This window comes from Podarcis pityusensis (assembly GCF_964106645.2).
Source record: "Podarcis pityusensis genome assembly, chromosome: 4".
Classification (NCBI taxonomy): Eukaryota; Metazoa; Chordata; class Lepidosauria; order Squamata; family Lacertidae; genus Podarcis; species Podarcis pityusensis.
The window spans coordinates 96,347,329-96,362,976 of NC_138027.1; the positions used below are offsets into that span (position 1 = coordinate 96,347,329).

Sequence of the window (15,648 nt, forward strand, 5' to 3'; positions counted from 1 at the left end):
TACTGTAATTTGAGTACTGGAAGATTATATACTACAGCTGATGCTAAAGGGAGTGTAAATGCTAGACTTATCCCTATACACCTCCTTCCCCCGTGTAAATCATTGCTCCTGCGACCTGCCAAGCGGAGAGGAATACAGTGAATTTAGCAGCAGCAAGGGGGATTGGGCAATCCATGGTGGAATGCAGGAAAGACAATTATTGTCATCTTAAAGTCCTTTGGGAGCCCTAAAATTAAAAGGCTACTCTAATGGGCAGCTCACTGCGCATTCGTCTTTTTGGAACCGGCAAAGTTTCACTGACAGCCTAATGGGCGAGTTGCAAAATGCAGACCTATCACTCAAGAATTGCCCAAAGTTTTCTCATAATTGAAATGCCAAAGCTAGATAACATATTTAGCTCTGCATTCCAGAACACCTCAGCCTTATTTGGGAAGGGAGGTTTGGCTTCATTTTCCTGGTGGGTGAATTGCTTGCCTAGAAACACAATAAAAACAAGCTTTGCCAAGGCAATAACTTAGCTCGGTTAACACTTGGCAGGAAATAACTTTACAGCATGTGTACTTTGCTCTGAATAACAAGTTTCAGGAAATCAGCAATGAAGAGTCCCATCAAGACAGGAGACAAGGCCATCCACCCAACACACTGCTTTTATACTTGTAAGGTAGCAGAAACTGATTAGGAAGCTAAGGGTTTAAAATGGGAATGTATTTCCCAATGTTAAATTTCAGTTAAACTGCATAAATTATACTATTAGATAACCCCTAGCCATCAATTCACTGGATATAATTTCCACTAATCCAAGGTTAATATGTACAAAGTGTTGCTGGCTGGTCTACACACACACGGCTGCCAGGAGCCCCACACTCTAAGATGTTTCTTTTTCTTTTTAAAAGGAAGTTTCTAGCCTGTGCAGAACATAAAAGTTAACAAGCAGCCGCCATTTGAAGCAATTGCTTTCAGACATATGCACCTGCTCCTGCCCTTCGAATGGGTGCCGTCGTAGCTGTGATTGACAAGTATTAGAGAAAAAGTACACAAACCTAACAGAAGACCAGAAAATGGCCTCAAAATGACCCAGGAATGACTTTTCCCAGACATTTGGAGAATGGACTTTGTGGGTCATTCCGAAGCCATTTTCTTTTCACCTCCTCTGCTATGGAAGAGACTACTGTCTAAAGAAGATAACTAAGAAAAATCCATGATTTTAGCGTAGCTGACTCGATGTCCACTGAAAGCCAAAAGGTAGCAACAGAGTTTGTATTCTTCCTAACAGAGGTTTAATTTCATGCAAAAAAAAAGTTATTCTCCCTCCTCTACAGTTTGTAAACATAAATAAACCCCAGCAAATAAAAATTAAATCTAGCATTATAGTAGATCATCCATGTTGCAGCAGGGTATTGTGGTTAAGAAAGCGCAGCTGGCATCAGTTCTAGAACGAAGCCCAATACAGCCATACAACATTGCTGGGGCAGGTGGTCTGCAAGAGTTGTATATGACAAACCTGCAGTGTAGCCCATGGCTATTACTCAGTATCTTGCTTTTAGGGAACTGCTGCTGTGTGGGATTGTCAATCACAGCAGCAACGTGGGCAGAGGGGTCTCTTAAATGCTTCCGCACCCCTGGCAGAAAAGTAGAGAGATCCTTTTACGTGGGTTGTGCTGCTGGTATGAATACTAAAATGGGCATTCACATCAAAGACTCCATTCCTTTCTGTTAAAATAAAGAAAGAGAATGTTCATCTGGCCTCCGCTGATAATTACAGCAATGCTGTTATGAGGTATAAATAAGAACTACAACAATGCTTTTATAATATGCTTTGTAACAGTTTAATCTTGATTTGATCCAAGCATGGGCATCTGAACCTTGCTTGCTATAAATTGTGGGTGTCTTTTCATCTCCTTTTGCACCACCACCTATGTAAGATACCATGCCTGGTCTCAGATAAATGGCCGGTCTCAGATAAATTGATGAAAGCAGTACCGTAGCATAAGTAGCTTACAACTTGTGAAACTTGAGTCCATTTGCATGGTTTAGGGTAGGCACCAAGGGAGAGCGGGGCTCTTGTGGCTTTAACAGCTGTGTGGCAGGCAGAAATTCAACAGATCAACCTTCTCTAGTATGTGGATACAATTATGGTAAAAGCTCCCCCTGTTAACATTCTGTCTCTCAGACATCTTATTGCTTGAGAGATTTATTTGGGGGGCTTTGACCCACCTGCAAAAGGGGAAGTGAACGGCATATTACACAAAGAATATGTGAGTGGGGCCAAGTATATCAGTGTATTGCACACTTGTAGGTATGCATAGCCTTCTTCAGATGTTTGTTTATATATGAATGAACCTGCAGGTGGCAAGTTCATAGCAGCAAGCTCCATCCGTAAGTTACGCACATTCATTAAATTTATCTGTAGGGAGCTGCCACAGAAATCTGTTCTCTTCACTTTAAGACATATTCCGTGTACATAACCAGCACCCATTTTATGTATGTCCCACCAACCAGAACTAATAATGATGAATTGCTTAATATTTCTGGTAATGAACTAATTAATTGTTATTCCTAGAAATCCTAAGTTTTAGGCAATTTCTTCTTTTAAAGGAACCAATCAGACTATTTTGCCCATCAAGCTCAGAACTGAAAGCACTGACTGGCAGCAGCTGTCGGGCTTTCCCAGATGCTGCGGATTCAACCTGGCATCTTCTGGAGGCAAAGTAAATTGCTAGGCCACTGAGCTATGGGGATTCCCAGAGCAAAAAATATAGCAACCATGGAAAAGTTCACCTAGGAAGTTCTTGCCTCACATCAAATATTCTGAGAATAGCACATATTCCATTTGGATGCGTAATGCAGTCTAATCTGCAGGCAAGCAGGTGAACTTTATACACAATGCAGAGTGCAATTCTGTATTTAGAACAGAAATGGATTATCTGAGCTTTCCTTGTAAAATAGGAAACTGCTAACTACAAGTTTTTGGATGCAATTTCACCTTACAAACAAAGGACCTGCTGTTCTTTGAACTTATGCCAATCTATTTTTGTGGGTTTTTTGTTTTACGAGGAAACCATGAAGATTAACTTTGCATCCATGCACTCCTAGAATCCCAACTTCAAAAGATGAGTGCGCAAAAGCAACAGAAAAGAGCCATACATCTGAGCATGTTAGAAGAAGTGTTTTGGAAATAAAAGTTCAAGATTTCCCAGACTGAGCCTCTACACAGTTCCGTGTTTACTTCAGACACCATGATATGTCAATATATCATAAAGTTTAGCTGGTGATATATCGCAATGTTAGAAATCAAAATATTGCCCAGCCCTCCGGAGCACAGTAGGGATATACAAAATATTTATTTGCACCTTAAAGATTCCTTGCTTCCATCAAAACATTGCCCTGGTTCAAACGGTCCCTTAAAACCATAGCTATGAAAACTGGAAGTCAGCCATGGGTGGCAACACAGCAATTGGCAGTGGAGCAAAGCAGCTGTGATTATTACAGTGAGTGCCCACACGCCTAAAATTCACATATATTCATGATTCGGCTTAATATTACATGTGAACTGAGCGGAATTCATGCTGCACAGGAAGATGTGGGGAAGGAACCACATGATCACACAGCTCACTACAAGCACAGTTAAAACCATTGGCACTGCTACCATCGAAAATTAGGAAGCAATTTTAACAGCAGCACTAAATGTGTTCTAGACATCCATACCAGTGGATCACTGTTTAATGCTAGCATAGCATCTTTTCAGTACCAGCATACAAATAGTCATTGTAGCACGGCTATTACAGCAATCCCTCAGGCCCGTTTCAAATACAATGCAACAAGTAATCTCTCTGTCACAATTTCTAGTCAAGATTTTTTGTAATGATTCCTAACTATATTTAGGACACACACACACACACACACACATATACAGTGGTACCTCAGGTTAAGTACTTAATTCATTCCGGAGGTCTGTTCTTAACCTGAAACTGTTCTTAACCTGAAGCACCACTTTAGCTAATGGGGCCTCCTGCTGCCGCTGCGCCGCTAGAGCACGATTTCTGTTCTCATCCTGAAGCACTATTTCTGGGTTAGCGGAGTCTGTAACCTGAAGCGTATGTAACCCAAGGTACCACTGTATATATATATAGCCCAATGAAAATATGCTTTGAATTTTACAGTCATGCACATCCACTCCAGAAAGCAACTTGTATACATTTAGCAAATGGAAAAAGGCATCTGGCAAATAGAATTTCGTATTTTAGCACCTAGTATTGTATCCCCACCTAGAGGTTACGCAGCACAATTTTGCTTTCTACACCCTTGTAATACAAACAGTGTAAGCCAGTAATAAAACGAGGCTTTCCCAACTTAAAAACTCACAAGGTCAGGCACCCAGCCCATTTTAGTTAGTGGCTGGTTCACACAGCTTGTGTTTAGTCTGGAGAGCGCTAAACCACAGGCCCGGGCCAAATGAAACATTAAGTCAAGCCACACCTTAGCTTGGCATGGCAGCCCAAAGGACCAGGGAGGAACAAGGCAGATGCAAGCTCATCTTCAGGACCCTGTGCATTCACCCCAAACCAAGTTTTAGTTTCATGTGATGTACAAGCCAGGCTACTAACACTGAAGTCCTGTGACGCTTTAAGGACTGACAAATAATTACAGCGTAAGATTTTGGGTGCTCCAGCCCAGTTAATATTTGTTAGTCTTTACTGTGCCCACAACGCTCCTTGATTGTTTTTGCTACGAAAACCAGCATGGCTACGCCTGTGGCAAGGTTTTCACTGTAATGATTCATTTAACCTGTTGCAAGCAAAGCCAAAATGGGGAATGCAGAGAGAATAATTGGGTGCACTCTTCCCACCTTAGATTAAATCTATGCTGCCAGGTGCCATAAGAAAGCGGCAGAGATAGCGCAGGATAGTACGCACCCCGGAAATGATCTCTTTCAGCTTCTGCCTTCTGCAAGAAGGTATAGGGTTATAAAGGACAGGACTAGCCGCCTGAGAAACAGTTTCTACGCAAATGCAATTCTGGTTCTAAACACAGCATAAGGGGTCTCTATAGTATAGTGTATTTAAAAATGGGGTTTCAGAGTTTTTAGGGGTTTTTGAATGTTTTATGCAGTTTTGTAGTAGTTTTATATGTAGGTTTTATGTAGTTTTGTAGTAGTTTTATGTAGGTTTTATGTAGTTTTGTAGTAGTTTTATGTAGTTTTTATGTAGTTTTATGTAGTTTTTCAATTTCATTGTTCTGCATGGGACAATGACGATAAATATACCGTATTGTACACTGTATTGTATAACTGAAGCATTTCAGTGTTTAGTAAACAGCACTACATTGTTCTCCATCCTACAGCCTGCCAGATACAATTTTTACCTTTCCCTCCCCATCATTGCTCAAACGTATCTGTAAGCAGGCCTTGTGCTTAATTGCATCTTTTCACAATGCATAGGCAAATAATGCTAAATTAAAATCAACATAGAAATTGTTGGTTTCTGCTGCATTTAGTAAACCTGGCTGCATACGCTGAAATTTATTTCATTCCGTTATTACGCTATATGAATGATACGAGGAGACAAAGCATGCAGCCATTCTTTGGATGGCCTAATGTGCTACATATAATAATAATAATTTATTATTGTAACTTAAATGTTACATGTTATCTTTAAATACAAAATACTAAAGTTTCCTTTTTGCCTGTCCGTGGGCCTTTGGTGCACAAAGTTTTGGAAACAATCCACTAAGGGGAGACCAACATCTAGTAGCCAAACGCTCATGAGGAAAGCTTAACCATTGCAAGGCAGCGCATCGTGAACTAGAGAACACATGAACACGCCAATGCTCTCAGGATTTCTTTCGCCTCAGCCCTATCCCAAAGAGCCCAGGAAGAAGAAGGTGGCACGCCAGGTGGGACACCAGTTTTATTGTATGTATCCTGCCTAAACCTTCACCTATTGATACTTTGCCATTTGTGATGGCTAATGGACACGATCCAGAATTAAAGACAAGGCTAAATCCTGCTGAAATCAACTAAAAAATAGAAGCATTCCAATTTTATCATTGATTGTACCAGATGGGTCTTTAAAAAAAAAAAAAAAACCCAGCCACCAGCCTATAACCACAGCTGTCTCACCGCATGGGATCGGATTAGATTAGATTAGAGAAGAGTGTCGTTTAGCGTTAAATGTGCTCACAGTGTGCTCATCATGTATGTGCTGGTGTGAACTGAGGAGGAAGGGTAGGAAGAAGACAATGTCTCTATGGTAAGAAAACGATTGTCCATGCATCTACAATATTAAATAAAAAGCTTCCTGTTAATATTCATATAGCACTTTCCCCAAGCATTTGGTTCTTCAGATATAAGGCCTCATTTTTTAAAAATCCCATATAATAAAACACGACTAGTATTATCCTTACCATACTGGTGGCAGAAGTGGCTTTTTACTCAGACAAGTAATGGCTGAACTGACATCGACCTAAGCACTGCCTCTTTACAACTATGAGCCAGTATAATATAACAGCTACCAGTGAAACATATTATATTTGTAACTTTATATATCTCATACATCCATATGGACCCTTGCTACTTCCCTACAGGATAGATACCACTTTTTCCAGTTTTTAGCAACCTAGTAGAATTTTTTTTTACAGAAAAGAGAGAACCCCCCCCAACTTGTTAGAAACTGCATACAGAAAGATCCCTACTCAAAATTTTATGCAGGGGGGAAACACATTAAGTTCAATACCTCAGTCTGACCTTCATGGGCACTGGATTCATGAGTGACACGGATAGCCTGAAATAATAAAAAGGCAATTAGTTTATAGGCAAGATCTTACATTATACAGTGATTTATAATAATCCAAGTGCCAAACCCAGATTTTTAAGTTCCCTCCCACTGTCTAAATAAAAATACCATTCTGAACTCTTTAACCAAATACCAGCAGCTTTTTTAATGAAATCATGTGCCTTCACATCCCAAGTAGCATTGAGGGGAAGTGTAAGTGGATACTGAGGTTGTGATGAGGTCTAGATTGATGGTGGGAGAACCTCATTGCCCCCTCTCCATCCCAGGGTTGGGAGGGGGGGAATTAAGATGGTCTGCCCGCAAGAGACTTATGAAAATGAAGGGATACTTGAATGCTATGGGGAATTTTCCAGTTGGCATGAACTGGTGTGGCCCTGACATTACTGCAGAATAGTGAGACAGAGGAGCTCCAGGCTAGACAGCAGCTAGAGTACAGGTGTTGGTTTCCTTGCAAAACCAAGAAAACACAGATTAAGAGCCCACAACTGTGCCTACTGGCTGTGATGCCACTAGTACACCAATATCCATCCAAACCATCTTCATCAAACAAGGTTGTACAGGTGCTGGAAACCTTGTTTGCAAGCAGCAAGGGACTGGATCAGGGATCTCTCATTATCACATGGATGCTGCACAGGCACCTTATCTGTTACAGTTACAGGACCAAATTTGAGCTGTTGGCATGCATTAATATATAAAGCCCTTAACAGCATCAAACCAAACCATTTGAAGGAGCATCTCTTCCCAAATCTTCCAGCCTGGGCCTTGTGGTCAGCCAGACTGGGTGGGAATGGGGTGTACCTTGAGAGGCTTTTGGCTAATGAAGTTGTCTCTCTGAACTCAGGCATATGTGTGAGCAGTCCAAGTGTAAATATTTGAATGCTTCTATGATGCTGCCTTTCGTTTTATTCCACTGATACTGTCTTTCAAGCAACAAAGGGCAGTGTATGTGTGTATACGTACACACACACACACACACACACTTATATACACACACACACAGAGAGAGAGAGAGAGAGAGAGATAATAAAATTCAGCCAAATGTATGTAGTTCTTAGGTAAAGGTAAAGGGACCCCTGACCATTAGGTCCAGATGCAGACGACTCTGGGGTTGTGTCGCTCATCTCGCTTTATTGGCCAAGGGAGCCGACGTACAGCTTCTGGGTCATGTGGCCAGCATGACTAAGCCGCTTCTGGCAAACCAGAGCAGCGCACGGAAACGCTGTTTATCTTTCTGCTGGAGCAGTACCCATTTATCTACTTGCACTTTGTGCTTTCGAACTGCTAGGTTGGCAGGAGCAGGGACCGAGCAACGGGAGCTCACCCCGTCGCGGGGATTCGAACCACCGACCTTCTGATCAGCAAGCCCTAGGCTCTGTGGTTTAACCCACAGCGCCACCCGCGTCCCATGTAGTTCTTAAGACTACCCTAATAAAAATGAACCCAAAACCCTGCATTGACTGCCCCACCCAAAGCCTGTGCAATCTGGCTAGACATACATAGGCCTAAAAGCAAAATACTCCCGTTTCCCAAATTTATATTAAGGAATGATACTGACTTCGTAAGTTTCTAGATATTTGGCCCTCTCTTCAGGACTCATGGGCATAGAGTCATCTAGGAACTTCTTTAGTGAGGAGTCAGTTTCTAGAACAAATAAAATAACGTGAATTTAAAAATATGTTAAAATATGTTACTTTGAACTCTATAACAAAAAACATTGCTGAACTTATCACATCTTATTTATTTCACATGAAGTGACAACATAAGTAATTACAGTACCTGTTAAGAACTGAGAACAACATTAATCTTAAAAATCCATGCGGAATTTGCTATGTATTTTATTCTCCTGCAGCTATTCATATTGTGGCAATTGTTTTCCAAGAGCATTTCAGCCAACTTTTGCTTATTTCTAAGTTTTCTGCAGTTCAGTATAAGAAATAAGCAGTTCAGGAGCGCCCCCTACCCTTCAAACCATTAAGAGGCACCACAGTAGAAATGAAGTATTTACCAAAGTTAATTTTATCCCTGTTGTTTGCAATAGCGTGAATAAGCCCAATAGTTCCACAGGCGTTGCTGATTGTTTGCTTCATGAAATACACTGATGGTTTTACTTCTTGTCCCTCAGCTTTTATTTTTGCTTCCTCTTCTGTTCGGAATGTTTCATACTGGAAGGCAAGAATAAAAAACACGTAGCAATTTGCTTTTTCCCAATTCTGTTTTTTAAAAGAATAATTCTATAACATAAGCAGTCCTTGCCAAAAAGAAGCAATACAACCTAAAAATAAAGTTTGTTCTTGCTTTGAGATACTGCCACTAGTAAGCTGGAGACCTTTCTAAACATTATAGATTGTCTAGCTGACTGTTTTACTCTCAGTAAACATGCATCAATTTATGCTCTTAGCATGGCTAGTTTCACTGCTAGTAAGACAAATTCACCATCTTCTTTTACAAAGAGCACATCACAAGCTAAAGCTAACTACTGTCAACTGAAGCAAACTAAACCTTGCCAGTTTTCACATCTGCTAGCTCATGCTTAAAGTCTATACACTATTATACTGAGTTCTTCATTGGTTGAATAATCTTCAAAGCACATGACAGCTAGTTGTGTCTATTATATAGCACATTCTGTTATAAATCTACCTGCAATCTCTTCAGTTGACAAATGTTTTAACCTTTGCTCCCAACCAAGCTAACTCAAGGAATATAAATCATTAGAATATCCTAAAGCAAACAAACAAGCCTATTGTACAGGTGTTTAACATTTCCAAACATATTTAAACCTTTCCCGGATTTCAGCAACTGAGATACACTACAACTTGGACTGTTGCAAAGGGCTGGCTCATGCTGAAACAAACCATGGCACAGCAGCGGGGGGGGGGGGGGGGGAGAATCAGGGAACAGCAAACCAGCTGAGGGCTCCTCTTGGGTGTCCCCCTGCAATCTTGCTAAGCCAAGGTTTGGCTAACCTGGTCACAAAAAACAGGAAAAAGTAGTATTTCAAGTGCGATCCTAGCCATGTCTCCTCAGAGGAAAGCCCTGCTGAATTAAATGTGGCTTGGTCTAAGGTAAATTGGTTAGGACTGTAATGTTAGTAAATTAAAGCAACTTAGGTTTTCATAGCAACAAAAACAGTTGTTTTGCGGAAACCACATACTTTGTTGTTAAATAAATATACACACTGAGCAACACGCATGAACTTTTGGCGAAACGGAAGCAAAACAGCAAGTCAGCTTCCGATTTCTGTGGGTGAACTCTGCAAAGGAACGTTTTTGTGAATAGGATATAGAGACTGACTACAGCAATGGAGAATGGATACATTTTACTCTAACTAGCTGAATGGTTACATTCAAAGGATTTATACAGTACAGTGGTGCCTCGCAAGACGAAATTAATTCGTTCTGCGAGTTTTTTCGTCTTGCGAATTTTTCATCTTGTGAAGCACGGTTTCCCATAGGAATGCATTGAAAATCCAAAAGGAAACAAACTTGCAAGACATTTTCGTCTTGCGAAGCAAGCCCATAGGGAAATTCGTCTTGCGAAGCAACTCAAAAAACAAAAAACTCTTTCGTCTTGCGAGTTTTTCGTCTTGCGAGGCATTCGTCTTGCGAGGTACCACTTAACTGCATCAAGTTATCTGTTGGATTATAAAGTAAAAAAAATCTACTGACAGCTGGAGGAATTGGAGCAGACCTTTTAAACTGGGAGAGCTGAAAAAGGAAGGGGGAAAGAAAGGAAATAAAGGAAGCCAGAAGGGAACTCCTAGCACATCTTGGGATACCCCCGAAAGTGGGAAAGAGCCTGGAACAGCTTCCGAACTAATTTCTACACCCCAATTGACTGAAAGAGCCTGACAATAAGGACCTGTTGATTCAAACTCCAGCACTTTACTGAATTAAATAATAAGACAACTTGCCATGGAATTAGAAACAGGAAATAATACGGAGACATAAACTTTGGAACTATTGTAAGCCAATACAATTTGAGACAATTACAAGCAGATAAGTACAAATTAAAGAACATTTTAGTTTCTTAAAGACACCAATTTAGAGCTGAACTGATTTATTTTGTCCTTTCGGCTGTATTCTGGATTTTTAAATTATTTTTTACTTTCTTCTGACTTTTTTATTTGATACCCTTTTAATTGTATATTTTATGTCCCCTGTTATATTGGAAGTTTTTATTTCTTTTTTCCCTTTTCGTTTGTGCCTTCCTTTTGTTATATGATTATAAGTTTTGGTGTTGTCTGGAGGGAGGAGGCAGATAAGAGGGAAAGTGAAACTGTAAGGAAGTTGGGAGGGGGGAAAGTCTCACGGTTGGAGGGAACTGGGCTAGCAGGTGTGACCTTGAACATCTCAAATAACACTGGGAACCGACTGATAAGACATGGTGGGCAAGGAGGGTACAGTAACAACTAGGAGGGGAGCAGCTGCAGCTGCGGCAGTCAGCAGAAGGGCTAGTGGACAAGCAGAGATTGGAGAGAAAGGGGAGAAAGAGCAGACAGACCTTCTGGCTCTGCAACTTTCTGAATTCAGGAAAGAAATGGTTCAAACAATGCAGGAATTTACTCGATCCAGTTGTGGCAGTAGCAGCAGTTCGAGTAAATTCCTGCATTGATTGAACCATTTCTTTCCTGAATTCAGAAAGTTGCAGAGCCACTACTGCTGCTCGTATTTTGTTAGCTAAAAAGTGGAAAACCCAAAAATTACCAACGAGAGAGGAATGGCAGATGAAGATGATGGATTTTTCGGAGATAGCTAACCTAACCGGAAGAGTCCGTGACCAGAAGGAGGAGGAGTATCAGGAAGAGTGGATTAAATTTAATGATTATTTAGTTAAATATGTTAAGTTAAATTAACTGAAAACAGCTTGCAGATACTTAATTGGCTTAGGATTTTATTTATGTTAAGTGATGAATTAATATGTTTAATTTCATAAAGTGAAGATTTAAGGATGTTAATGTTTAAGTTAAATTTTATAAGAATTATGATTTGGGAAACCGTTAAAAGGATATGCAATGAAATTCAACCAAGGGGAAGCAGGGAAGTCATTTAACAAAGTTAATAAGTGTAAATTTCCATAAGGCTATGATTTATGTTTGTTTGTCTTATGTGTTTGTTTGTTTATAATATTGTGAAAACCAATAAAAAAAATGGGGGGGGGGAAGGAATTTACTCGATCCAAACAAACACTGATTGAACAAATATGCAAGGATATTGAAAACTCAAACAGAGTTTTGCTCCCTTTTGAAAGAGCAATTTGGGGTGTTGGGAGACAAGGTTAATAAATTAGAAACCAAGGTGGACAAAAAGTTAGAGACGAGGTAGGAGAACTAAGAGAAGAAGGGAATTGTGGAAGGGGTTCAAGGGAAACAGGAAGAACTGGAGCACCACACGAAGCTTTGCTGCTCAAACCACTTGGAAAGAAAAGAAAGTGGCTTACATACTGATCTGTTAAAGGATCAAGATGGGAAATGGAAATTAAGAGACTACGAAGAAATAAAAGACCATTTTCAGAGTTGGTTACATTATCGACAATTATATGAAACATACAAAGACAACAAGAAAGGATTTAGTTATACGACATCTAGATTTCAAAAAGAAGTGGTAGAAGGGAAAGTAAAACTGTTGAAAGGTGCATACAGTATCTTGTTAGAATGAGAGACCAAAGACAAAGAGGTGAAAGCAGTTATGATTAAATGGGCACACGACATAGGCCACAATATTATGTTGGAAGACTGGGAAAGGTTATGGAAAATTGACCTAAAATTTACAGATTGTTCTTTACTGAAAGAAAACTACATGAAAATGATGTATAGATGGTACATACCACCAGTACAATTAGGGAAAATGTATAAAACGGGCTCAAACCTATGTTGGAAATGCAAGGAAAAAGAAGGGACTTTTTATCATATGTGGTGGGATTGCAGTAAAGTTAAAATGTTCTGGGAAATGATATATAATGAGTTAAAGAAAATGTTTCATTTAACAGTTGTGAAAAAAACCTGAAGCTTTTTGGTTAGGGATTGTGGGGAAAGACCTGCCAAAGAAATTTAAAAATATTTTAATGTATGTGACAACGGTGGCAAGAGTCTTAATAGCACAAGGATGGAAAAATGAAGAAATCCCGACGAAAGAACTGTGGCAAGAAAAACTGATGGACTATGCGGAATTGGCCAAACTGACATACAAACTATGTGACAAGGATAACTGACTTTAAAGATGAATGGGAACCTTTTGTAAAATATTTGAAGAAACAACAAAATGAACTGAACTCTTTGGTAGGTTTTGAATAAACATTCACAAAATCTTTATTGGTAATATATAGATAGACAAACTGAGGATCTTTACAATTTTACAACATGCAGATAAAAATATGTGTTGAGAAACCAGAGAAAGGAGCTGAGGGAAGTTGGGAGGGTGGGTTTCTGTCTAGGGGGGAGGGGTGGGGAAAAACGGGGGGGGGGAATAATGTGGATGATGTATCTTTGTTACAATTATTATGTTGAAATTCTTAATTAAAAATATTTTTTGAAAAAAGAAAAGAAGCTAGAGTCTCTTCACCCAAACAAGGTTCATGAAGAAAGAAGAGAAAAATGGGAGTGAGCGTGTATGAAACATAGCTTTGTTCTAGTCTGATAAACTATGGTTCGTCAGACCAAGATCTGAACCTACTAAAGCCTGTTTTCCTTAGGTCATTTGTAAGACACCAAAGTTAAAGTACTTCATTGGGAAGATAAATAAGAATTACCTTTTCTGTTACTGGAAAGAGGAGAAGGATGGCACAAACAGGTCTTGGCACCATGCTAAGGAGTTCTGGTTCCATGCCGTAAACATCCACAAATTGCCAGCTGGGATGAATCCCTAGCTGTTTGAGAAACTAGTAAAAGAGAGATACACATTAAGCATTTATCAATAAGTATATCCGTCACACAGTGTACTGTAAAAAAAATTCTTTCCAAAAGAAAGGTCATATTTTGCATCTTTCAGTATGGTTCAACATAGACAGCACAACTGACAGAGGATGGTAGTAATAAACAGCAATGTTAAGTTATGTATTATTAAGAAACTGAATTCTTCAAAGCTCAAGGAAAAATGGTTTTGCTTCTGGAACTTAAGTGTAGCTGAGATCTAGGCGGCAATGCAATCAGTTTTGCAAATTTAAGGCTGCCTGTGGCTTGTGATTCTCAAACTGCGATTCCTACACCCACCCAACCCTGCATTTTAAAGTAACTTTTCAAACTCGGAGGACTTTTATATAAGCGGTTTGTGATGCGGCAAGGCAATCTTCTACTCAAAGTAAGAAATTCAAGGGTTCCACAGCCTCTGGGTTCCACCCACCCAGTAATGCAAAGAAGCAACCTTCAAACTATGCTATTCCTAACTTCATTTCCCACTGCTCTCTCCAGAAATTAGAAAGTAACACAGTTGAGGATAACCAATTTTATCTCCAGAGACTCATCTGCAAGTTCTCTTACACTAATCAATACAGATGCACAAGAGAATAACTGTTCACATAGGTGACCCCACATTTTCTACATAGCCTCTGGCTTAACCCCTTAATTCTTATCCTGACCTGTACCTGGATTTTAAAATGTGTTAACTGTACTTGGTAATGGCCATCACTTACTTCTCCAATCCCTACTTAAGTTATAACAGAACTGAGGAGATAAACTACACAGAATAATTGATGGAAGAGGCTCAGGTATGGAGACAGACCCACGATGTTTCTACTGCCACAATACACACTGGGGGCCTGCAGCATGTACCGTATTTTTTGCTCTATAAGACTCACTTTTTCCCTCCTAAAAAGTAAGGGGAAACGTGTGTGCGTCTTATGGAGCGAATGCAGGCTGTGCGGCTATCCCAGAAGCCAGAACAGCAAGAGGGATTGCTGCTTTCACTGCACAGCGATCCCTCTTGCTGTTCTGGCTTCTGAGATTCAGAATATTTTTTTCTTGTTTTCCACCTCCAAAAACTAGTGCGTCTTGTGGTCTGGTGCGTCTTATAGAGCGAAAAATACGGTAATTCTCAAATGCTTCACTAATCATAAATTGCCACCCAGGAAAAGGCCTTAAATAGGGTTGCAAAAATCTGAAGGCGTGCACTTCTCTGCATAAACCACTGATTATGCAGAGCTTGAAATTAAACAGCACCTGTCCAGGAACACAGATATAGAAGACTTATACTCAGTTGTCAAAATCTAGTTACCAATAGTACAAGCCGGGCCACTGGAATTCAGTAGATCTTTAACTTGTGTGCCACATTAATGAACCTGCTGAACTCAATCGGATCCCACGCAAACAGCATTTATCTAGCAGATAATGCATTTACAATACCAGCTTTTCAGGGTGGGGTCTCTGTGCCACTTACTCTGCAAGTTTATCTTCTTTCAGTCTTCCATATACTCTGCCAAAACCCAGCACTGGGGAAACCCAGCACCGTGCTATGGAATCAGTTCATCTCACACTCATGCGACGCGGACTTCCACCACAAAGTTTAAAGGTGGCAAAATGAATACAGTGACATGGCAACTGTCGCTTGACACTCCTGCCTGCCTGAATCTTAGCACTGTGGACATGGAGAGGAGAAGAAACCGCAGCTGCCATAATATATTGCTGTACCTCCCCCTCCAGAGTAGGCCAAGCAGGAGAAAATATGCACTACTTGGAGGCATTGCTTGCTTGCCATAAGGTCAGGCGAATGTGTAATTACAAGGCTGAATAATCCTTCTCCAAAAAAAAAGAGATTGTGAGGAGGTAAAGGTAAGAACTACATTTACTGAATTTTACAGGGATGGCTTAGGCAAGAGTTACTGTACTAGTACTTATCTGTCACATAGGCCTAAAGGGAAATTCCTTCAT

At 40.1% G+C, this 15,648-nt stretch overlaps 1 protein-coding gene across 3 annotated transcripts in view; it reads right to left on the reverse strand.

The window, feature by feature from the left end:
- Positions 1 to 15,648, reverse strand: part of UCHL3 (ubiquitin C-terminal hydrolase L3) — a 34,216-nt gene that overhangs the window by 14,929 nt on the left and 3,639 nt on the right. For all 3 annotated transcript variants that reach the window (XM_081003251.1, XM_081003250.1, XM_081003252.1), the window contains 4 exons: positions 13,536 to 13,664; positions 8,797 to 8,953; positions 8,347 to 8,432; positions 6,732 to 6,779 (listed from right to left, as the gene is read on the reverse strand). In XM_081003251.1, the coding sequence (XP_080859377.1) occupies positions 6,732 to 6,779; positions 8,347 to 8,432; positions 8,797 to 8,953; positions 13,536 to 13,664 (420 nt within the window). The remainder of the gene's footprint in view (positions 1 to 6,731; positions 6,780 to 8,346; positions 8,433 to 8,796; positions 8,954 to 13,535; positions 13,665 to 15,648) is intronic.